Here is a 25,843-nt window from a genome sequence, read left to right on the forward strand (position 1 = left end):
ACACCGAGAAAGAGAGAGACCGAGAGAGAGAGAGACCGAGAGAGAGAGAGAGACCGAGAGAGAGAGAGAGACCGAGAGAGAGAGAGAGACCGAGAGAGAGAGAGAGACCGAGAGAGAGAGAGAGAGACCGAGAGAGACCGAGAGAGAGAGTGAACTACCGAGAGTGAGTGAGTGAGTGAACTACCGAGTGAGTGAGTGAGTGAGTGAGTGAGAGAGAGAGAGAGAGAGAGAACTACCGAGAGAGAGAGAGAGAGAGAGAGAGAGAGAGAGAGAGAGAGAGAGAGAGAGAATAGAGTGGAGAGAGAGAGAGAGAGAGAGGAGAGAGAGAGAGAGAAGGGGAGAGGAGAGAGAGAGAGAAGGGGAGAGGAGAGAGAGAGAATAGAGAGAGAGGAGAGAGAATAGAGAGAGACAGAGGGAGAGTGAGTGAGAAGAGGGATAGAAACAGAGTGAGAAAGAGAAGAGAGAGAGAAAGAGAAGAGATAGAGACAGAGTGAGAGAACAAAGAGTGAGAGTGAGACAATAGCAATAGAGAGAAAGAGTGACAGAGAGAGAAAGGGGGAGGGAAGAGATCTTAATCAGCACACTATACATCATAAGAGGTTTGTTCCATTGAAATAGTGATCAATAAGCCAAGCAAGCCTCTCTTGTGAGTGAGTGAGTGAGTGAGTGAGTGAGTGAGTGAGTGAGTGAGTGAGTGAGTGAGTGAGTGAGTGAGTGAGTGAGTGAGTGTGTGAGTGAGTGTGAGTGAGTGTGTGAGTGTGAGTAAGTTGTGCAGGCCTGGTGTCATCTGGAGCAGTGTAAATTAATTAGGTATGAGAGCCACACTGTGTTAACAGATTAAAGTGTCTCCACTTTGAAAGGGAGATCTGGGCTCTGACAAATGGGTTTAATTCTTTACTCTTTGATGCCCATACAGTGGTATTTGTTCAGCAGATCACTGAGGTAATGAATGCACAGGGTGCACATCCCAAATGGCACCCTATTCCCTTTTACTATAGTGCACTACTTTTTGACCAGGACGCATAGGGAACAGGGTGTCACTTGGGACACAGGGAAATCAAAAGAGGGAATATTTGAAGGGGAAATAATTAACATGGAACAGCTGGCAGTCTATGAACTGTAATTGCGTGCTATTAACATTGTACACATACATACGGGTTGATAAAAAGGCCTTCCAAATCAAGTTTGTGAGCTGTGCAAGGAAATGAGTGAGAAGCGATGAAATCATTCGAAACCGGTAGGGTAGGTGTTGCCCTTAACCCCTACAGCTGCCTGCCATAGTGTGACCGTGTGTGCACGTGCGCGTTTTTGCACAGACCTTGCTGTCGAAGTCCGAGGTGTTGACACAGGCCTTGATGACGTAGAGTAAGGAGTCCACCAGCCCCTCACAGGAGCGCATCTGTTTTCTAGCCTCCTCCCCCGCCGAGCTCAGGTTCCTATGAAACGACACACACTTTTCAGGACACAGACATATGGCCCTACAGCACATACAAACACCTAAATAAATCACACACACACAAAGACAGACAGACCCTGCAACGTACACAAACAGCCATGGAAAAATAGTCAGGGCTGGGTCCCAAAACGGCACCCTATTACCTATTTAGTACACTGCTTTCAACAAGGCCCCCCAAAGGCTTTTGGTCAAAAGTAGCGCACTATAAAAAGGGAACAGGGTACCATTTGGGAAGCAGATGAAACGGTGTTTGTGTTTGTTCCCGTAGCGCAACGCTGGCGTGTGTTGTGGGCTTGACTTGCTCCACCCCATCCATAATGGATTAGGCTCTCTGGTTGGCCTGAGCGATGCCATTACGAGTGTTTTTGAGCGAGGGAAATGAGAGCCTAGCCGAGTGGACTCAGAGACACCGTCGCCAGTCAGAGACCAAACTTCTAGCAGCTTCCCAAATAGGAACTTTCTCCCTACTTTTGACCTGGGCCCATAAGGGAGCCATTTGGGATGCATCCATTGCCTTCAAAAAGGGGGGCACCGACAGGGTGGCTAGAGAGCGAGTATAACCTGTACTACAGCTGGGTTGCAGAGTGATTATACTTACTGGGCAACCATAACATAATACCCATCTACGCCTTGCATTATGGGTGGGTGGATCAACGGACACCGCATTGAATCTGTAAGTGCACAGCCTTCTAATTCTGTGTATTTTGTTTGTACATTTTCTTTACCACACTAAATACAGTCAGAGATTACCAGGCCATGCTTCATTTGCAGTAGCTTTAAAACATCCAGAAGGGGGTGGTAGCATCAAGCTCAAAATGTCCATTACCTCAGACAGCCACTTGTGTTCCTCAGGACCAGAGATGAGTGGAACTTGAGCTTGTGGTCATTGTCAAACGTCGAGCTGCTCCATCCAGAGTGAGGTATGATCACAGTGTTTGTCAGAGTAGTTAAGGCATCCCGAATGATTGTCATCTTGACGGAATCACAGGAGGACAGGTTCCACAGCACCCCTGCAGAGAAGCAGGAGGGACAGGAAAGGGGGGCGCACGTTAGAGAAAGAGAGAGACCGGCCCACAAACCCCTGGTTGTGTCAGCTGTCGTGTGCAGTTAGGCTAGCCCTCCAGAGCTGCCAAGATCCAGGGGCTTTTTATAGCTCAGTACCACACAGGGAGAAGAGAGGATCAGAGGAAAAATAATAGCCCTCATATAACAAATGAAAGCCATCCGCCAGCAGAACAGAGACGTCTGGCATCCGCATCAAATAGGATCTTAAAAAGCTTTAGATATCCTCAAGGCAAGTGAGGAAGAAATGTCTCTCTTGAGATGAACACAAGACGCCACAAGATACTGTCTCAACGCATCGTCTGGATAATGTAACATGTCTCCCGATATTCTGTAATAATTGTATTAGTTTTAACTGTACTTAGGGTAACCAGTAATAGTCCTAGTAAAATTTGCGATGGAGGCGCCCTTTGATTCTGCATCTGCTCCAGATTAACCCGCGTGGAGCACGTTCTTTTAACTCAGATGGCTGTTCCCGGAAGGAGAAAACACAGGCCGATTTCTACAGGGCTGCAGCTCAGCTCCTGTCTAACCACAGAGAGAGAGAGACTCATAGAATGCGTCCCAAAATAGGACCCTTTTTCCTATTTAAACACGCTACTTTTGACCAGAGTCCAATGGCACCCTATTCCCTATGTCATGCACTACTTCTGACCAGATCCCTATGGGAACCCTATGGGCCCTGGTCAAAAGCAGTGCACTATACAGGGAATAGGGTGCCACTTGGGAAGCACCCATAGTTACTACCTACACCCCCACTGACTGGCTGATCTCTTTGGATGTGTGAGGATAGGAAAGCATGGGATGGGAGTGATGCCTGGTGTGTATGTGTTTGTTGGTTTGTGTGATCTTCGTCGCTTCCTTGAGCTCTCCTCTATCCACCCCAGTGTTTATGTATCCTGGCCACTGTTTGTTTTCTCTCCAATTAAACCAATGGAGGTCATCACACCCATTACTATAGCCCAAGGGCGATTCCTAAAGAGGATGCCAGCAAGGCATAACAGACAGCCAGGTATCCCTATCCGTGGAGTTCCCCAGTTCAATACAAGGTCCATTCACACTTGAATGAAATAGCGGCAATAACAACCTTACGGCCGTTACTATCATGGGGGTCCAAAACCGTCGCAGCTTGGCCCGAGCGACCCATGAAAGAGTCTCTCCGCGTTTAACATCTGCACCTGCCAGTGCCGTGTGAGGCTTCATCCCGCAGCTGTAAGCTCACCTAGAACGTGTATTCTCAGGCCCTGTTATTCATTTCAGTCCAACCCCTCTGCGGTGACTTAGTGCCGCTCTCTACTAGCTTAGCCTTTGCCTTGGCTTTCTTCGATGGCAAACTCCTCTTGAGAACTCCCTTGGGATGAGAGCCTCGTAATGTAGTGATAATGCACGCACACACACACACACACACACACACACACACACACACACACACGGCTAGAATAAAGCACCCAGGCAAACTGAAATGATCCAGGTCTGTCTCCCTAGCCATCACCCCCCCCGCTCCTCCTCATCGCCCCCTAAAGCTCTACTTGAAGAAACAGCCTTTAAACTGGCCCTGTTCTGCAGTCTTTTGAAACTTGGGATAAAATCTGCAGCAGAGTCCAGTGAGGTGTGACTGACAGTTGTCTCTATAAAGCCCAGCGATTCCCATGTGTCACATTTGAGAGACTGATGGAACCGCCTGTGTGAATTGTGCACGGAGGCTTGAGCTCTCAGCTTGGTCTGGGCTCAGTTCTTTATACTGTATGTATACCAGAGGAGGCTGCTGGGGGGAGGACGAGTCCTAATAATAGCAGGAACCAAGTAAATGGAATGGCAACAAATGCATGGAAACCTTATGTTTTGATGTATCTGATACCGTTCAACTCCAGCCATTACCACGAGCCCAATTAAGGTGCCACCAATTAAGGGCGCCAACCTCCTGTGATGGATATGTTAGCCAGGCATGGGAACACTAGCCCAATGTAAAGGAACGCCCGAGCTGGAGAGGCAATACGCTGTGACACGGGAGCCAATCACCTGCCTTCGGATCGATCCTCGAAAGACATATCATTTGACTGTGGCCTAGATTTATAAAGTTAGGGAGTGTGTGTGTGTGTGTGTGTGTGTGTGTGTGTGTGTGTGTGTGTGTGTGTGTGTGTGTGTGTGTGTGTGTGTAAGAAAGAGTGTATGTGCACTTGTTTGTGTGAAAGAGAGAGCGATAGGGGAGGGGAGTGTGTGTGTGTCTCAGCTTGGCTAAAGGGCTCCATTCCGCCCCATAACGAATCCACTGCGCTTGTTATTCAGTTACTGTCTGCAGGGATGAGGTGCTGAAGTCAGGACAGCCATTATAGTACCCTGGGCTTGAGCTGGCGCGGCTTCGACGTTCAACCGCTACCGATTGGCCAGAGGAAGGGTGCGGTGGGTGTGGTCGGGTATTAACAGGCTCTGATTGGGCGGATTAATGTGCGTCGATCAGGCATTCGTTGGCTCCGAGAGCGAGCGATTTAGAGGGGCATGTGTGCTGGCGTGCTGTGGAGCTGGTATGAGCGTGCAGATCCATTGCAATGCCAGACCCAACAGTATCAATAATCAGATGAAGTGGGGGGAGGGGCTGGATAGCGGTTGCTAAGAGGCCGGGGGCCATATGTTGACCTGGCCCTGCATCCCAAATGCCACCCTATTCTCCCTACAGAGCGTACTACTTTTGAACACGGCCCACAGAGAATAGGGTGCCATTTGGGTCAGTGCCATCTCTGGTCAAAGCCCAGGGTTTGCTCTAACATACACAATCAAAAATCAAGACTAGCTCTGACAGGGTTATTCTCCTAGGCCAGTGGGGGACAGAGGAGAGAGGTGGTTAGTACTATGAGTTTAGTTGCCCCCCCCCCAGTCCATCGGGTGTGGCTGACCACTACAGTATAACTGTGTGCCTGAGGTCTCAGTGTATTTCCACAGCGGCTGCAGGGTGAACTTGGTGACAATCTGTACTCTGCCCTACATCTGAGGAAATGGATGCTTTGCAGCAGCTCCAGTGTGCCTTCCTTGATGAGCTCTATTCAATTTCAAAAAAGGAACACTGCCCAGGAGATGAGCACAGCGGGGCGGTTTTCCCCATCAGCACGCTGGAAACACACACACACACACACACAACACAAGGTTAGGCTTGTAGCTGACTGTCTGCTGAACTCCGACACATCGGTACTTCTATTCGAGGGGAGCCTCGTCAACATAGGAAAGCAGGAGCAGATTCCACACATGCACACTAATGTAATAGAATGTACTGTCATTTTGTTCCATCCCAGGTTGTGTGTGTATATCGCTGCTCCCGGTGTAGGCAGTCATTGAAAAATAAGAATTTGTTCTTTAACTGACTTACCTAGTTAAATAAATATTTGCGACAGCAATGATAACAGTGGGGTCACATACAGATAGACTGTGTTCTAGGACAGGCCGTTGTGTGTGTGTGTGTGTGTGTGTGTGTGTGTGTGTGTGTGTGTGTGTGTGTGTGTGTGTGTGTGTGTGTGTGTGTGTGTGTGTGTGTGTGTGTGTGTGTGTGTGTGTGTGTGTGTGTGTGTGTGTGTGTGTGTGTATAGAGAGAGGCTGTGATGACACAGTTCAGGGCCAAGCTGGTCCGTCCGTAGGGGCCAGGTGACACCTGTACTGCCACTGGGGTGACGACAACCAGGGGAGGCCTGTCCCTTTAATCTCAGAGGCCTTTTGAGGACAAGCCAATAACCACAACAGCTGCCATGGGAATCAGGGACCAGGGCTAGATTGCTTCACACGTCCCCACAAAATGACCCCCTGACCTGGGTAGAAAAGAGAAGAGAGGGGGCTCCTCCTGCTACCGTAGTGGCTCACATGGAGCACAGCTGATGATCCCACTGGAATAAAGGACCACTGACATACCGGGGAGTAGAATAAACATGTCCTGCCAGTAAAGCTCAGAGGTGGGCAGGCTGAGTGCACTCTGGTACTCTTTTACCATACAGCACATGGCTCTTTTCAAGGGTGGAAATGTGTCAGAGGGGTGTTGGTGAGAAAATTCATCCCAAATGGCACCCATATGGTTCCGGTCCAAAGTAGTGCACTAAATAGGGAATAGGGGACCATTTGGGACGCAGACTACGTCCTGTCAGTCCCCATTGGCTTTGGCCAGCAGGAAGTGCGGCAGAAAGCTCCTCGTGTCAATTGTTCTGATTGGTCGTGAATATCCAGAGGGGACGGTGTGATCACAGACCTTCTTAAATTGCATGGTATTCTGGGTCCTCAACTGCCTATTAGCCGTTTATTTTTGTCACACACACAGTCGTAAGAAGTACTCACAACACATCAAAGCAATTTAGTCCAAGATTTGTACGACACACATCTGCATTGAACTGGCCTCCCTTTTGAATGAGAATGGATTAGACCGGCAAGAAGTGACCGCAATGCCAGTGATTCTATCCCCCCTTAAACCCTTCTGTTATAGACTGCATGTGGCTCGGATTCGTTAGTTCCTCAATTCAACCCATCAGCAAAGAGTTTTCATAACTAACCCAAGATAGACCACAGCCTGTCATTTCCAATGGGAGCACATTCATCATAGTGGGCAGAACAAGCAAGGAGGTGGGCAGAGCCAATCACGAGCTAGCGAGATCCTATTGGCGTGTTCTAGCATGTATTTGCGTACTTCCATTAGGGACCGCCTACTCTGTGTGCAATGACTCAATTCGTCCTTCAAGTCCCTAGACAAGACAATATTTAGAAACTTTGGCATAGGGTAAAGTCTACAAAATAACTTTGTCCAAACTTTGTCCAAACATTGTCCACTCTCTCAAAACTGTATTGAGATCAGACGTTTCATCGATGAGAACATTTGCAGAACGTCGGCCAAAATCTCTCTCGCTACCATCTTCTCCCACTGCGCTTCCTCTCATCACCATTTGGTAGTGAGTGGAAATGCCAACCGGATGCTTCAGATTTATACAGTTGTGAAGCATGTTTTCAGGGCCGAGGAGACCCTAAGAACAATTGGCTCTTCTTTATCCTTTGGAGTTCACCGTGCTCTGAGAAAAATCAAAACAAACACCAACTTGATTGACACGAGACTCGAGCCACATCTCCACTTCACTTCCACAACGTATCACTACAGAACGGGGCAATTGGATTCTGCACTGTGGTAGAGGTAGAGCGAGTCAGAGTAGAGCATGGAGCTGAGCTGTACACAAACAGCTGATTCAGCCACCTTGGCAAATAGCACCCTATTCCCCATGGGTCCCGGTCAAAAGTAGTGCTGCATATAGGGTGCCATTTGGGATCATGTGTATTCTGGTCTGGCCTGGTCCTGACCAGTTGTCCCCTAGTATCTGTCATTCAACTCAGGGGATTGGAGTTCCTCACGTCCAATGACTAATGCCAAACGATTGACGAAGCGGACTGGCAAGGCTGGCAGGCAGGCGAGAAGATTAATAATTGAACAACTCTACTTTAGGTTGTGTAGTAATGTTCCTGTCCCACAAAAAACCCCAGTAGTGGAACTCCAGTGGATTTGATTTGGGCAAACGTCACTGAATAATGGATGAGTGAAATAATGTGGAACTGTGACCACTGCGAATACGCCAGAGGGCAGAGAAAGAGAGAAAGACAGAAAGAGAGAAAGACAGAAAGAGAGAATAGCACAGATCCGGGCTGTGGGAAGGCACGCTCCGTGGAGTTCCAGGGTTAAAAAGGGCCATTTTAAATAAATGCCGTTTCTTACACAGAAAAATCTGGGAAAAAAACAAGACAGAGTAAATTCACCAACGTGCACACACACACACACACACACACACACACACACACACACACACTCTCTCTCTCTCTTACCTGTGACCAGCTCTCTCACTTCAGCGTCTACAGTCTTCCTCAGCAGTCTGAGCAGAGCGGGGACGCCACCTGCGTTTCTCACGGCCACCTTGTTGTCGTCCGTGGCTTTCCCGTAGACCAGGTTCCTCAGAGCTCCACAGGCGTTCCTCTGGACCTCCAGGGTTTTGTGGTCCAACAGGTCCACCAGGTGTTTGATTCCCCCTAGACGGCACACCTAGAGGGTGCGGCGAGTCATCAAGAAGGCCTTGAGCATAACTCATTGGTTTGTGCAGTAAAAAACCACGAGAATGACAAAACGGTGAGGACAGAGGTTCAGTCATGCAGGATCAATGACACAAATATTTGATAAGGAACTGAACATGGATTGATCAGGTACGTGTAGTGACCATGTTCTGAGTATCGCTCTGACAACATAAATCTGGGCTTTGTATTTATTCATTTAAGGGATGCGGAGAATAGATACCAATGGCTTTCTTATAACAGATGAAAGACACATAGAAAATGTACTGCATATCTTCAGCGATCGCATAAAATGCCTAAACGATACACTGAGTATACCTAACCTTCCTAATACCGACTTGCCCATTCACCCTCTGAATGGAACACATACACAATCCATGTCTCAATTGTCTCAAGGCTTAAAAAGTCCTTCTTTAACCTGTCTCCTCCCCTTCATCTACACTGATGGAAGTGGATTTATCAAGTGACATCAATAAGGGATCATAGCTTTCACCTGGTCAGTCTTTGTTATGGAAAGAGCAGGTGTTAATGTTTTGTATGCTCAGTGAAGCCACTACGGATCTTAAGAGATCAGCTTTTCCAGCCGGCAACTCCGGCGACAGTACCAGCACCCTGTGGAGCTGTGAAATTCCAGAGGGAGCTGGAGTGGAATGGAGTCGCCACCCCAGCCCAGCCAGGGAGGGAAAGAGAGAGAAGGAGAGAGCCTCTGCAGCAGCATAGTCTCTCAAAACCTGGGTGAATCTCAATTGCATTTCCTTGATTCCTCAAGTCCTCTGTCAATGGCCCCTTCTCAAAATGCATTGCAAGAAAATATCTGAGGTTCCTCCCGTACGTTATGAGAAGGAGACGAGAAGGGAGGACGTGAGGAATCAAATAAATACAATTGAGATTCACCCCTAGGGTTGTTACAGTGAACGTAATACCGCCACACCGGCGGTCATGGGTCCTTTTATTTTTTTACAAATGTGTAAAAATGTCAAAAACCTGTTTTCCCTTTGTCATTATGGGGTATTGTGCATAAAAATAAATGTTATCCATTTTAGAATAAGGCTGTAATATAACAAAATGTGGATGGGAAGGGGTCTGAATACTTTTCGAATGCACTGTATTTATTTCTAAACATTCCTAATAATAAGCACATTTCTTTGCTTACAACATGGAAATTAACCATGGAAAAAGTGTCCATTTGTAATTTAAGTATATAGACGATGTGTCTTTTTTTGTGGTTTATTTTACCACCTTTTTCTACCCAATTTCGTGATATCCAATTGCGATTTCGTCTCATCGCTGCAACTTCCCAATGGGTTTGGGAGAGGCGTCCTCTGAAACATGACCTGCCAAACCGCGCTTCTTAACACCCACCCACTTAACCCAGAAGCCAGCTGCACCAATGCGTCGGAGGAAACACGGAGCAAATGACGACCGGGGGTCAGCCTGCAGGCGCCAGGTCTGCCGCAAGGGGTCACTAGAGCGCAATGAGCCGAGTAAAGCCCTCCTGGTCAAACCCTCCCAATTGGGCCAATTGTGCGCTGCCCTACGGGACTCTCGGTCACATCCTGTCGTGACACAGCCTGGTATCAAACCCACTGCGATGCTGCACTACTCAGGAGGCCTGACATGTTCTGAGACAGGCTCAGAATAATCGTCCATTCTAAATCTAAACTAATTTCACATACAGTATATTATTTAGTATATGTAAAAAACAATATTAAATTAAGAATAGTCTGATGGGTGACAATATCACTTGTGAATGATGCCCAACGTGCACAGTGAGGCAAGAAATTTTTTTTTCCCCCCTCAACTTTTTCCAAATCATAATCGCACACCTCATGTAGCCTAGCCCAACTGCCTACATGTTTTGATAAGGTTTGTATCACAATTAAAATTAAGCCTAACTGGCATATATAGGCGGCGAGTGAGTTTCAAGTTTGGGGGAAGATAATTTTAACCATTAAAATGCAGCTATATAAAAAAAAAAAATCATTGCGTGCATTGCTGAGCCTATAACGTGAAGAAAGCGACAGGAAATGTGCTGATCTGTTGCATCAGCCTCACATTGTCATTTTTAATAGTTTGATGCGAGTGGTTGTATTCATTTGGGATCTATCGCATTCCACAACTGTCCTAGAGTTTGTTTGGAATATTTATTCTCACACAGTAGGACAAGTTGACCAACTTCTGTAGTATGGGGGATAGGAGATTGACATACTCTAGGCTAGTGCGCTTGCTGTTTGTTAGGCCTACTCATCTTGTTGGCTGAGTAAATTGGGACCGTTCTTGTAGCATCTTCAATGTGCGCCTCGGAATTCGATAAGGACGCGCACAGTCGCGTCCCCGATGTGTCCGTCTTCACTTGTAGCCTACTTTGGAGCTAAATTGCCTGTGAGAAGGACTTGATCACGTAAGGCTAGAATTGAGTTATCTGAAAAGAGCCATGTGAGTGAGAGGTGCTTCGGAGCACGGCGATTGGCAGCCGGGAGAAGGGAATTATAATTATTATATTCAGCCCGAGGGCACATTGGGCCACTTTGGTCGCAAGGCATAGATTGATTTATGGGGCATTACGTCCACACAAGAGGGGGATGCCGCTGGGAAATTTGAGGCCTGGTGAGAATATTATCAAGTGCTTGTCGAGTGGTGAGTGAAAGACTGATGAAGTGTGTGCAGCCTGCGCAAGAAACAACGCAGAACTCATGCCTTTCATGCAACTTCGCATCATGCCGCCTTAGAATGTATTCAAAATGAAAACATCTAGCCCAACGTTTGTATTACAACTAAATTTGCATAAATATCCCTAAACAAAGCATATAGGAGGACCTGTTTCTTCGTTAACCGCTCAGCACAGAACAGCCGCATGTGCGCATCACGTCGGAAATCATTTGGAGAAAACAGCCTTTCTATTTTATTCGGCTTTGTTCAATCGTATCCTTCATGCTATAAAATATTGCCACGGAATCCCAAGCAAATCTTGTCTGCTAAATTAACTTGTGCAGCCCACAGCCATATGGCATAGCCAGATCAGGACCTAACATAAGGACAACTCAGAGTATGCTATTCTGTTCTTCTGAAATAGGCTACATTTTCTTCATATCACCTTTCTTTAGATCGGTCTAAAATAAATAACGGATTTCATGTGAAGGCGTAGGCTGTGTTACATGGATTCATTTGACTTTTTCCAACATGTAGATTTTCCAAAGGTCTGCATCAGTGGCTTTTAGGCTAAGCGTGGAAGTCAAGAGATGCTAATGTTCATTGATGTTCATTAAAAGGTCATTTACCATGAGACCGGCAGTTATTTACATGACAACCACTGGCTGACAGAATGTCATGACTGCCACTATCATCCCCCCCCCCCCCTTGGGATGGGCAGCACATCACAGTGATTTGCATGCTGGGGACTGACGAAGGATCTGGGGAGTAGTGTGTACGTAATGTACCTCCGCCTTGACTCGATTATCGCCGAAGCACAGGTGCTGCAGGTATGCGGCGGCGTTGGCCTGCACCGAGGGGAACTGGTGCTGCAGCATATGAATGACCTCGGGCAGCTCGGGGTCACGCCAGGCAAACTCCCTGGAACACAGACAGAGATATATCAGACACACGCGCACAGAGACACACACAAAGCAGTACAACGTCAGCACACAGCTATATCCACCTACGGTCCACAGAGCTGGGGCACACGGCTACACGTTTCAAGCACCAGGAAATGACATTGACATCTATTACACTGCAGGATTGTTGCTTTTCTCCCAATATATAAAAAGGCTGAGATTCCACTCCGGTTTCATTTGTAAGACCAGAAGGCATGTCTTGCCTTTTGGAGAGTCACTGCGATGAGCTTCTCCTGACTCATGAGGCTTCGTTGAATCCGTCTAAAAAGACGTACACTAGAACGAATGACCTTTGTGACAAGAGAAAAGCGTAGATATTACCAAGTCTGCTTCTGGTTCAGAACTTGTATTTATCTCTGACCTCCAAAAAAAAACTCTGACTAGCGGAGTAAAGAAAAGGAGAGGAAATGAGAAAGTAGGAAAGTGGGGAGCACGTCCACATTGTGACAGAATTGGCTGTGTTGATGTGTGTAGTGTCGGCTGTAAAGCGCCTGCCCTTGCCTCAGCGTGTTACATGGAGCAAGACGCCAGTCCAATCAAATCAAAATACAATTTTCTTCTAAATTACCCCGAGGACACAAAAAGTTGATACCATCACCACTGCTACATGTCATCCGTTTGGCAGTAGAGACCCAGTTGATGAAACATGCCTTTTCTTAGAGCAGGTTCTTTTAGGCCTGCCTCTGGATTGCAACCCAAATAGCACCCTACTCCCTTTATAGTGCACTACTTTGACCAGGGCCCATAGCCACTATATAAGGGAGAGTCAGGAGGCCCCCTTTGGTCTGAGCATGGTCTGCTGTGTAGAGCAGGCAGGGAGGGAGGCCTGCTGTCACCCACTCACTGCTCTCAGCTAGAGCAGGACTCCGGGTGTGAACAGCACTCCCAAGGTCAGGGGTTCAGCGCTCCGGGTCCACAAACCCAGCCATGCTTACATAGTACACACGCCTCTGTAGCAAGAGCAGATGCAGCAGTTCACTGAATCAGGGGGTCCTTTGTAGAGTGGTCCGTCTAGCCATTTGTGCAGGAAATGAAAACCTCTAGTGTATTCAAGGTTTTCCACTTAAAAATGTTACTTGATTTGCCAAAACAAAAAAAAATGTATCAACTCCTACAAAAAAAACAGCCATTAATTATAATCCACATAATAATTCACATTTCCTGTTGCTGCGGGATTATTTTCCCGACATCTGTAACTTAATGGCTAAGGCTCTGGATGGCTGCCCAGGGGGCTGTGTGTGTGTGTGAATAGTAACACTAGTGTTGACCCAGCAGTATATACAGTAGTAGCCCCGTAAGCCAGGTTAGAAGCACTGTTAAAACCCAGTGAATGACAAGGGAGGGATGAATCAGAATTCGTCCAATAAGAAACGGATGTTTCCGTTTTACGGTGCAAAGTTTTGCTAAGGTGCGGACTAATGACAACGACCCAGCGCATGTAGCTTAGTGGCTTAGAGCCTAGTGCTTTACCTCGGGTCCTTCTGGATGCTGTCTATGGAGGGCGAGCGGGTGGCCCCGTCATCCATGACGACCGGCTGCCTGACGTAGTTGCCCTCGGAGGGCCGATACTGAGCCAAGCGGTAGGGCTCTGCGTACGTGGCAGCCGTGTTCAGAGCGTAGTTGCTTCTTTGGTACGTCATGGCACTACGCTGGCTGGAGGTCCTCTGGAGGGTCCCCACGCCTGAGAGACCAACGAAAAACAACTCAGATTGATATCGAACAAGACAAGTATACAGCAGCTACCAGACCTCATCTACAACTCCCTGGGCTAGTGAAGATTAGCAGTGTTCTTTCAAACCTTTTTCACCTCAGAAAACGTGACCAAAACAGAACCCCTTTTCTCTGAATAGTGCACTACTTTTGACCATGGCACATAGGGCTCTGGTTAAAAGTAGTGCACTCCATAAGGAATAGGGTGCCATTTGGGACACACACCGAGGCGTGCTGACCGGAGCGGAAAACACTAGGCTTTTTGACTCGCACACACCGTTTCTTCCAATCTGGATCCACTTAATGAAAGAGGGTAAAATGGTGCTCCCATGATTCCACACTACTCCTCCTTCAAAAAGGGACCGTTTTGTTGTTGTCGTTTCGTTCATTAACGATGTAGGACTGAGCAAGCCATTTCCTGCAGGTTTTTTCACAGGGCTCGTCTGCCTTGTAGTAGGTGATCCAGCAACACACCTCCTCTCCTCCCTGCTTCAGTGTGGCTTGAGGCCAGTGAGCCCTAGCTGTGTCCGACACAGGAATAGACACACAGTCCTCCCTCTTTAGGTGAAACAGCAGCAGTGCTAAGCTAACACACCAACAGGATATCCTTCCATCCAGGCCAGGGTAAATATTTAGTCTGCCATAATTTTAACTGTGTCATCGTCCTTAAACAATGTCTATTTTTCTGCCCCTCTCCCCTCCTTGCGTTGTGATATTGTGACCTAGTTTCTAGCACAATATGCCCTACATAATCTCTCACACACACACACACACAGCCTGCCTTCCTGCTCCGAACAAACAGAGCAGAGACCATGTGACTGCTGCTCTCCTTCCCTCCGGTCAGATCTCTATCCTGCCATGCTGCAGGGACTGGGCCTGCACACAGAGCACACACACACAGTCCCTCCTACAAGAAACAACACGTCAACTTGAAGATGCACTCCAAAAATAAAAAATGCTCACATCAATACCTCTCTCTATTTGGCAGTTCATAGGCCTGATCTGTGATATCATGATGACACGCTACTAAAATCCTCTTTAAAAAAAAAAAAGCTACATCCATCTTTTAAATATCATACCTGACCTCTTCAACTTGCTTTTTTTGCAACAGGGATCGATATTTCCATTTAACATAAAAACCTTGGTTTTCACTCCCCAAAAAATACAGACCACCAGAAATACTGTCGATAAAGAATTTATGGAAAGAGAACTGGGGAAAAAGTCCATCAAAATTGAATTTCACACTATAACAAAGGGTGCTTGGGGATCAAATTAGATTTTTTATTTCAAATGATCTTCAGTAAAAGACTCCAAACAACCTTTTTTGCCTTCCTCTCAATATAGCCGGGCCGCGAGCGTAACATGGGTGCTAATCGTTATCTGAAAGGAGTCGTCTTCTGAGCATCAATACCATTTGTTACTGAACTTATCAGCCCGTGAGGATCTCACGTCTGCTGTAAAGAGGATGCTAAATGGCTGTGTGCTGGAGGAGCGATGATAGAATTCTAACATCCAAACCCAGCTGCCATGGCTACCTCCCAAATAGAGCCCTGTTACCTATAAAGTACACAAGGGATAGCATGCCCTACTTTTGGGCCCCGGTCACTCAAAAGTGTCGAGCACTTAAAATAGGGAGTAGGGTGCCATTTGGGACGCTGACTCTGTGTGGACACACTGCTGTTCCATGGCCCCTCATCCCTCTTCTCATTATGAGTGTGACACACAGGTAATTGACTCCTTTGTGGCTGGCGTATCAGCCCATGCCTGTCTCCTTCCTCTCCTGTCTCAGACCCATCTCTGACGAAGGAGGGAGGAAAGGAGGGCAAGATAGGTAGACTGGCAGGCAGGCAGTCTGGCTGGGCTGGATGGCTGTCTGGCTTGGACAAAGTGTTCCCAGGAGAGATCACATAAGAGAGAAAAGGAGAAGGGGGAGGGGAGTGGGTGAGCGAGAGAGAGAGAAAGCGCGAGAGACAGTGAGAGAGCGAGAGTGAACGAGAGCAAGAGAGAGAACCTGGGCTAGAGTGGGAAAGGCAGGGGGAGTAGCCATGTAACAGCTATGTTTAAACTATGACAGCGTCATTGTAAATGATTTAAAAGACTGCTCTCTCTCTCCTCAACATCCCCATCTGTTTCTCACCAACGCTGCTGATCAAATCAGCTTATTGATGCCTTGGTTCCATCCTGCTTGCATTAGTGTTCTCATCATTAGACATTGAGATGACGTTAACCTAGGCATTTTGGGAAAGTTTTAGAGAAATCAACGGTTGGAATAAGTAAGAAAGGAATAAGCAGCAAATCCTCCAAACAGGATTTGTGGAAAACATGGACATTTTTAGAAAATTACCTGAATTTTGCAGCCTTAAGATGAAGTGTAGAGCAGTGTTTTTCAAACCTCTCCTTGGGCCCACAAGCCATTCCATGCATTTTAAGTTCACTATTCAACTTGTCAACTAATCATTCAGCCATTGAATAGGTGAATCAGGTGAGCTAGTTCAGAGCTACAACTAAATTATGAAAGGTCTGGGAGTCCCCAAGGAGAGGTTTGAAAACCAATTGTGTACAGCAGGGCTGTCAAAGTAATTCCATGGAGGGCCTAGTGTCTGCTGGTTTTCAGGTTTTTCGCTTTCAATTAAGACCTAGACAACCAGGTGACGCGAGTTCCTTATTAATCATTGACATTAATTCATCAATCAAGTACAAAGGAGGAGCGAAAACCTGCAGACACTCGGCCCTCCGTATAACGAGTTTGACACGTGGTGCACCTCATAGCACTCTAGTGTTCTACCTGACGGACTCCTGTAGATGGCGCTCTGTGAGGAGTTGTTGAGGTCCACTGGGTCGTGGTGGTTGGGGCTACGGTACAGGGGCCCCTGGAAGGTCCTGTCCTCGTAGATGGGCGTGATGTGGCGGTCAGGGGACATGGCTGACCTCAGGTCCTGGCCCAGCTGGCTGTGCTGACTGGCGTACGAGCTCCGCATGCCTAAAGGGACGGAGAGCGTAAGTCTGCGTCCTGAATGGAAACGTATTCCCGAATTTAAGTGCATTCGTTTTTGACCAGAGCCCATTGGGCCTTAATAAGGAATAGGGTGTCATTTGGGGTACAGAATCAGACAGTAGTACAGGCTCAGGGTTAGAGACTGCCACCAGCCTCGTGTGTCACCCCTAATCCCCATTAGCATCACACAGTGACAGCTACTACACAGCAGCACACACCACAGATAGCTAGGGATAAACTGCAATAATTCAGACACGCTCAAATTGCTAGCGAGAGCTCAGAGAAAAAAAAACACCATGTCCGTGCTGAAGTTTGACAGTTAAGCTGCTAAAGACGGACTTAATTGAAATTAATTCTGGGCTCATTTCCAATTCTGTGCAACGCTAAGGCAGTAGCTTTATGCCGTTTGTCAAGCCGCACCGCCCCCATTTCTCTGCTCCGCTCTCTCTCTCTTAATGATCCAGCTTTTTAACTTCATAGAGTTGATGTCCGTACCCAGGGGAATTTGAATTGGCACAAAAAAAACTAAAATCAAACAAACAAAATCTGTCAGTTTAAGCTACAGATATTGCATGGGATGTCTCTCAATTCACCAGCATCCTCCGGTGTCGCACTTCCGTATCTGCGGTGAAAGGTGACAGCTAGAGTGGTGTTTGTAAGAGCACAAGACGTCCCAAAATTCAGTCTTCTCACAAAACCGTCCAGCATCCGAACGGTTTGGCCAACAAACTACACTATATATACAAAAGTATGTGGACAACCCTTCAAATTAGTGGATTTGGTTATTTCAGCCACACCCATTGCTGACAGGTGTATACAATAGAGCACACAGCCATGCAATCTCCATAGGTAAACAATAGCAGTAGAATGGCCTAACTGAAGAGCTCAGTGACTTTCAACGTGCACCGTCATAGGATGCCACCTTTCCAACAAGTCAGTTTGTAAAAATATCTGCCCTGGTGGAGCTGCCCCGATCAACTAAGTGCTGTTATTGTGAAGTGGAAACATCTCGGAGCAACAATGGCTCAGCCTCAAAGTGGTAGGCCACACAAGCTCACAGAACGGGACCCCTGAGTGCTGAAACGCGTAAAGATCTTTTGTCCTCGGTTGCAACACTCACTACCGAGTTCCAAACTGCCTCTGGAAACAACATCGGCAAGATGTTCATTGGGAGATTAATGAAATGGGTTTCCATGGCCGAGAAGCCACACACAAGCCTAAGGTCACCATGCACAATGCCAAGCGTCGACTGGAGTGGTGTAACGTCGCCACCATTGGACTCTGGAGCAGTGGAACGCGTTCTCTAGAGTGATGAATCATGCTTTGCCATCTGGCAGTCCGAGGGACAAATCTGGGTTTGGCGGATGCCAGGAGAACGCTACCTGCCTGAATGAATAGTGGCAACTGTAAAGTTTGGTGGAGGAATAATGGTCTGGGGCTGTTTTTCACGGTCGGGCAAGGCCGCTTAGTTCCAGTGAAGGGAATCTAAACGCTACAGCATACAATGACATTCTAGACCATTCTGTACTTCCAACTTTGTGGCAACAGTTTGGGGAAGGCCCTTTCCTCTTTCAGCATGACAATGCCACCGAGCACAAAGCTAGGTCCATTTCAGAAATGGTTTGTCAAGATCGGTGTGAAAGAACTTGACTGGCCTGCACAGAGCACTGACCTCAACCCCATTGAACACCTTTGGGATGAATTGGAATGTCAGTGCCGGACCTCAATGCTAATGGCTGAATGGAAGCAAGTCCCTGCAGCAATGTTCCAAAATCTAGTGGAAATCCTTCCCAGAAGAGTGGAGGCTGTTATCGCAGCAAAGGGGGAACAACTCCATATCAAATGCCCATGATTTTGGAATAAGATGTTCAAATGGGCAGGTGTCCACATACTTTTGGTCATGTAGTGCATCCGTTGTTCCATCCTTACGGGTTAATAAGCTCTCTTTGCAGCTCTCAGCAGAAAAAAAATAACACTTAGCCATATAGACTGTACACAAACCATTAGGAACACCTTCCTAATATTGAGTTGTGCCTCCTTTTGCCCTCAATTCGGGGCGTGGACTCTACAAGGTGTCAAAAGCGTTCCACATTGATGCTGGCCCATGTTGACTCCAATGCTTCCCACAGTCAAGTTGTCTGGATGTCCTTTGGGTGGTGGACCATTGTTGATATACACAGCAAACTGTTGATCATGACACAAATCGGTACACCTGGCCTGGCACCTACTACCATGCCCTGTTCAGAGGCACTTCAATATTTTGTCTTGCCCATTCACCCTCTGTATGGCACACATACAACCCATGTCTCAAGTAGAGCTCGATTAATCGGAATGGCCGATTAATTAGGGCTGATTTCAAGTTTTCATAACAATCGGAAATCGGTATTTTTGGGCGCCGATTTTGCCGATTTCTCTTTTTTATACCTTTATTTAACTAGGCAAGTCAGTTAAGAACACATAATTACTTTCAATGACGGCCTAGGAACGGTGGGTTAACTGCCTTGTTCAGGGGCAGAAAGACAGATTTTCACCTCGTCAGCTCGGGTGATCCAATCTTGCAACCTTATGGTTAACTAGTTAAACGCTCTAACCACCTGCCTCTCATTGCACTCCACGAGGAGCCTGCCTGTTACGCAAATGCAGTAGAAGCCAAGGTACGTTGCTAGCTAGCATTAAACTTATCTTATAAAAAACAATCAATCATAATCACTAGTTATAACTACACATGGTTGATGATATTACTAGTTTATCTAGCGTGTCCTGCATTGCATATAATCGATGCAACGCTGGGGGATGATTTAACAAAAGCGCATTTGCGAAAAAAGCACAATCGTTGGACGACTGTACCTAACCATAAACACCAATGCCTTTCTTAAAATCAATACACAGAAGTATATATTTTTAAACCTGCATATTTAGCTAAAAGAAATCTAGGTTAACAGGTAATATTAACCAGGTGAAATTGTGTAATTTACATTTACATTTAAGTCATTTAGCAGACGCTCTTATCCAGTAATTCGGTGTATATGCAACAGTTTGGGCAGCCTGGCCCATTGCGAACTAATTTGCCAGAATTTTACGTAATTATGACATAACATTTAAGGTTGTGCAATGTAACAACAATATTTAGACTAACGGGATGCCACCCGTTAAATAAAATACCGAACGGTTCCGTATTTCACTGAATTAATAAACGTTTTGTTTTCGAAATGAAAGTTTCCCGATTCGACCATATTAATGACCTAAGGCTCGTATTTCTGTGTGTTATTATGTTATAATTAAGTCTATGATTTGATAGAGCAGTCTGACTGAGCGATGGTAGGCAGCAGCAGGCTCGTAAGCATTCATTTAAACAGCACTTTCGTGTGTTTTGCCAGCAGCTCTTCGCAAGCACAGCGCTGTTTATGACTTCAAGCCTATCAGCCTAATGGCTGGTGTAAACGATGTGAAATGGCTAGCTAGTTAGCTGAGTGTGCGCTAATAGCGTTTCAAACGTCACTCGCTCCGAGACTTGGAGTAGTTATTCCCCTTGCTCTGCAAGGGCCGCGGCTTTTGTGGAGAGATGGGTAACGATGCTTCGAGTGTGGCTGTTGTCGATGTGTTCCTGGTTCGAGCCCAGGTAGGGGCGAGGAGAGGGACGGAAGCTATACTGTTACACTGGCAATACTATAGCGCCTATAAGAACATCCAATAGTCAAAGGTATATGAAATACAAATGGAATAGAGAGAAATAGTCCTATAAATACTATATTACCTACAGCCTAAAACCGCTTACCTTGGAATATTGAAGTCTCATGTTAAAAGGAACCACCATCGTTCTCATGTTCTGAGCAAGGAACTCAAACGTTAGCTTTTTTACATGGTACATATTGCACTTTTACTTCTCCAAAACTTTGTTTTTGCATTATTTAAACCAAATTGAACATATTTCATTATTTATTTGTGGCTAAATTGATTTTGTGGCTACACCTGGGGGTGAATCCCAAATGGCACCCTATTCCCGATGCAGAGCACTATAAAAGGGAGCAATTTGGAACTCGTCTTGATAGGCTAGACGTTGCCTTCCCCATCAGGCTTTCTAGTGAGAGTGAATGGATATATGGGCTAGTAGAACACACGGCTGAGCCAGCAGATGTCAGGAGGTGTGTGTGTTTCTGTAAATGGAGGAAGGGGGCGGGTTCTCCTAACCATAAGCTCATTTACCAGGGGAAAGCCCTGATGAGGTCAATCAAATTAGAAATTCACACCAGATGACCCACCATGACAACAGTATTTGAAAGTCACAGCCCAGCACGGCTGACTGACGGAGGTCTGGTCGGTCCGGAAGTGGAACAATGTCTGCCTGCATCCCAAATGGCACCTCATACCCTTTAAAGTGCACTGCTTTAGACCACTCCATAAGCAATTGGGTACCATTTGGGACGCAACCTGAGCCTACGGCAGGAAAGCAGCATCTGCCACTACGCATCCAGGCGTATAAATCCAGCCTGCAGTTATTACCGCCGCGGCCGGCCCAAAGCTCACAAGCCTTAGCTCCTAACAGCGCAATACCCTCTAGTCCCCTCTGCTTCAGGGTAACAGATCCCATAAACATGGCTCATGTGGATATGTGAACTAACCTCGCATCAAGGGGACTCAACTCCCCAGCGCAAGAGAGAGACTGCAGTGGCCGAGTCACTGAGCACTCACTGCATACTTCGCTCACTTCAATAGAGCCCAAACACGATTATTTTTTGGCTCGGGTCCAACACCGCTAGGCGAGCAGAGGCTCTCAAGCTGCTCAACACTGCCATGCGTTAATGAGATAAATGAGGGATTCTTATCAGAGTTCAGAACAGCGAAAATGAATAAATAGAAGTGTTTGTCTTTCCGGGGAGAGCTGAAGCCCAGTAAGGCAGCTGTAGGCTGTGTCCCAAATGACACCCCATGTGGGTCCTGGTCGAAACTAGCGCTCTAAAAATAAAAAGGGGAATAGGTTGCCATTTGGGACACAGGTATAACCACTCAGCAGCAGCACACTTGCCTACTCTCCCTCAGAAACAGTGCCAAATAAACATGACCTCTGGAGCATCCGCAGCGTGCGGTCAGCTGTTGAGAGAGACCCAGGGGAGAGCTTCGTCTCTGGGGGGTTCAGCGAGACCCCGAATAACCACCAGCTTCACACACTAGCTAATGAACAGCTAAGTGGCGAGCCAGTGGAGAATAAACCCTATTCAAACAACTTAATGGGGGGACAAGATAAGCATAGATAATGTCATCCGCTAAAACTGTAGTTCTCCATGGGTTACTAGAAAGCACATTAATACATTAGATCAGAGAGGATGGTAAAATAAGCAACTAGTGGCAAAAATGGTAATATTCCCCAAATTCCAAGGGTTCCCAGAATTCCTGGTAGAAAGCTTCCAGATTTCCCCATGGAGGGGTTGCAAAAGACCGGATGAATCAGCGTTGTTCCAATGTACATTTGTCAATGTATTATGACTTGGAATCTACATGGAAAATACATTGGATTTGAGGGTGAAATATCAGCCAGAGGATTATGGCATCATTGTAGCCAATTTTCAAACAGATATAAAATATCTTGAATTTGTACCTTTGAAACAATGTCAGATCCCCAACATTATATCCACTATGATAAAAAAAAACAATCGGCTGGGCAGTACCTCCTACTGGAGAAATGATCTATCTACAGCTATTCATTTTCATCTCTTAATAACAAAATATATTCACTGTTGCTATCGAAGTCATTCCAAAAGGGTAGGTTTAACCGAGCAAATTAAATGTATTTGGTATTTTATTAGGATCCCCATTAGCTGTTGCAAAAGCAGCAGCTACTCTTCCTGGGGTCCACACAAAACATAATGACATATCACAGAACATCAATAGACAAGAACAGCTCAAGGACAGAACTACATACATTTTTTTTTAAAGGCACACGTAGCCTACATATCAATGCATACAAACACACACAATCTAGGTCTAAAAGGGGAGAGGCTTTGTGTCACGAGGTGTTGCTTTATCAGTTTTTTTTAAATCAGGTTTGCTGTTTATTTGAGCAATCTGAGATGGAAGGAAGTTCCATGCAATAACGGCTCTATAAAATACTGTACGTTTCCTTGAATTTGTTCTGGATTTGTGGACTGTGAAAAGACCCCTGGTGGCATGTCTGGTGGGATAAGTGTGTATTTGTCAGAGCTGTGTGTAAGTTGACAATGCAAACCATTTGGGATTTTCAACACAATGTTTCTTACAGAAAGAAGTGATGCAGTCAGACTCTCCTCAACTCTTAGCCAAGAGAGACTGGCATGTTTACTATTTATATCAGCCCTCTGATTACAATTAAGAGCGAAACATGCCGCTCTGTTCTGGGCCAGCTGCAGCTTAACTAGGTCTTTCCTTGCAGAACTGGACCACACGCCTGGACAATTATCAAGATTAGACAAAATTAGAGCCTGCAGGACTTGCTCTTTGGAGTGTGGTGTCAAAAAAACAGAGCGTCTCTTTATTACAGCTTGACCTCTCCCCATCTCTGCAACCACTGAATCTATACGTATTGACCTTGGCATTACCTTCAGTTGTAAACTGTCAAGTAATTTAGTCGCCTCAATTTGTTCAACAGCCATAACATTCATTACCAGATTCAGCTGAGTTCTAGAACTTAAGGAATTATTTGTACCAAATACAATGCTCTTAGTTTTAGAGATGTCCAGGACCAGTTTATTACTGGCCACCCATTCCAAAACAGACTGCAACTCTCTTTGTTAAGGGTTTCAGTGACTTCATTAGCTGTGGTTGCTGATGCGTATATGGTTGAATCAGCAACATAAATGGACACACATGCTTTGCTTAATGCCTGTGGCCGGTCATTGGTAAAAAATAGAAAAGACTAGAGGGCCTAGAGAGCTGTAACCATACTTTGTAAGTCAAATATCGTCAATGATACTACTTAGGCCTTTATATAGCATTTGAAAAGTCATCAACTTAAACAAGCCCACTAGGAACAGTCTAGTTTTGATTTACATTTTGTTGTCAACGGACGTGAATTCAATGTGAAATCTCCCCACACACAACATTTTTAAAAGTTGGGTGAAAAATATACAAAATTCCCTTAAGTTGATTACTTTTTTCAAATCCAAATCAGTTTTCTACATTGATACAACATCCCAGGTTTTTTGTGTGGAAATGACGTGGAAACAACATTGACGCAACCTGTTTTTGCCAAGTGGGAGGGTTCAACAAAAAAAGGACAGCTTTGGTCGATTTCAAATTGAATCAAGTTAATCATTGTCTGATATACATCTCCACCTCAAACAAAAATCGAAGTAAAAAAAAATAGAACTAAATCAAAGGCAAACGCAAACTTTTTTTTTTTTTAAAGCGCATTTAAAGTTTTATATTATTAGATTTGATTAGATTTAGTCCTACTCTTAAACTTTCATTTTTGGTTGAGATTTATTTGTTTATTTGGATCCCCATTAGCTTTAGCAGAAGAAGATGCAACTCTTCCTGGGGGCCACAATAACACAAAACATGACGAGTAACAAAACACTGATAAGACAAGGTCAGTCAAACAAATTTAAAATACAACAAAAAATCTTGTGTTAGTGTGTTGGTGCGTGTCCCCTCACAGTCCCCGTCGTTCCATGAGACGTTTGGAATGGTCTCTTTGCTTGAGGGAAGGGAGTTCCATGAGATCATGGCTCTGTATAATATCGTGCGTTGTACTGAATTCGTTTTGGACTTGGGGACTGTGAAGAGACCCCTGGTGGCATATGTATTGGTGTCTGAGCTGGATGTTATTTGATTATGCAGACAATCTGGAGGTTTCATTACAGCAATAACTCTCGTAAAAACTAGAAGATAATCAGTTAATCGCTCATCAACACACAACCAGGAAAGACTGGCATGCATGTTGTTGAAGTTAGTGCTGTGTATGTGCAGTTAAGGGCAAGGTGTGTTTTGAGCCAGCTGCAGCTTTGCTAGGTCTTTCTTTTGTGAGACGTGAATCCAACACTGTGCCACTGACTTAATTCCAGTTCATCTACAAATTCATAATTAAAATGTTGGATTCCCATCTCAACCAAAAATCAAAGTTAAAGAATAAGACTAAAACAAATGTTCAGAAAATTCACACAACGTTTGACTTGATTTTGTCCTATTCTTTCACTTTGATTCTTGGTTGAGACAAAGACGTGAATCCAACATATCAATTATTAATTTGTCGACAAACTGGAATTAAATCCAGACTAAGTGGCACAAAAGATACATCTCCTTCAAAATGTTGATTTTTGGTTGCATTGACAACCAAGTACAATATCACTTTTGCAATTCGTGAAATGATGTGGTGTGCCCAGTGGGTTGTCATTGGAGAGGTTGATGTGGGCTGCTGTGGTGACACATCCAGGCGGTGGCGCAGGCTCATATAGTCAATCTGCAACGCTTCAGACAACGGCGTTTCGATTGGCAGTAATTCGCTTGGGTTTCTCTTGTTGAAAGGTTTCTGATTAGAGAAGGGGAATATCAACGAGCCGGTGTTGGACACCACATCACAGCCCGCCACAGCCAAGTAAATCGGCTTATCCGTTGGACATGATGAGGGCTTTCAGTAGAACCGTAGCTTGAGGGGAGAAGAGGAGGAGAGGAAAAGAGAGAGGGGGGGGGGGAAAGGAGGAGGAGAGGAAGGAATCTCCCAGAGACAGGAGCTTCCATGCATATCCATCCCGCTCCGCTCTGCAGGCTCTCTCACCGCCCTCTCCCCCATTCTCTAACTAAACAGTACCATTATAAACCTTAGCACACACTAATCCCAGTGCCTTTATTCTGCTCCCTGGTGAAACGCAGCAGTCAGGTTCTAAAGCAGCTGCGAATTGTCTCTGAAAATAATATATGAATGGTGAACATTCATGGTGTGTTAGACTCGTTTAACGCTGCCTTCACTTC

The 25,843-nt window shown here is 45.9% G+C and overlaps 1 protein-coding gene across 8 annotated transcripts in view; it reads right to left on the minus strand.

The window, feature by feature from the left end:
• Positions 1 to 25,843, minus strand: part of LOC118367122 (plakophilin-4) — a 147,870-nt gene that overhangs the window by 45,100 nt on the left and 76,927 nt on the right. For all 8 annotated transcript variants that reach the window (XM_052493863.1, XM_052493861.1, XM_052493865.1 and 5 more), the window contains 6 exons: positions 16,694 to 16,888; positions 13,669 to 13,879; positions 12,025 to 12,157; positions 8,348 to 8,561; positions 2,283 to 2,466; positions 1,319 to 1,436 (listed from right to left, as the gene is read on the minus strand). In XM_052493863.1, the coding sequence (XP_052349823.1) occupies positions 1,319 to 1,436; positions 2,283 to 2,466; positions 8,348 to 8,561; positions 12,025 to 12,157; positions 13,669 to 13,879; positions 16,694 to 16,888 (1,055 nt within the window). The remainder of the gene's footprint in view (positions 1 to 1,318; positions 1,437 to 2,282; positions 2,467 to 8,347; positions 8,562 to 12,024; positions 12,158 to 13,668; positions 13,880 to 16,693; positions 16,889 to 25,843) is intronic.

The sequence above is a fragment of the Oncorhynchus keta genome, chromosome 34 (genome assembly GCF_023373465.1).
Source record: "Oncorhynchus keta strain PuntledgeMale-10-30-2019 chromosome 34, Oket_V2, whole genome shotgun sequence".
Taxonomy (NCBI): domain Eukaryota; kingdom Metazoa; phylum Chordata; class Actinopteri; order Salmoniformes; family Salmonidae; genus Oncorhynchus; species Oncorhynchus keta.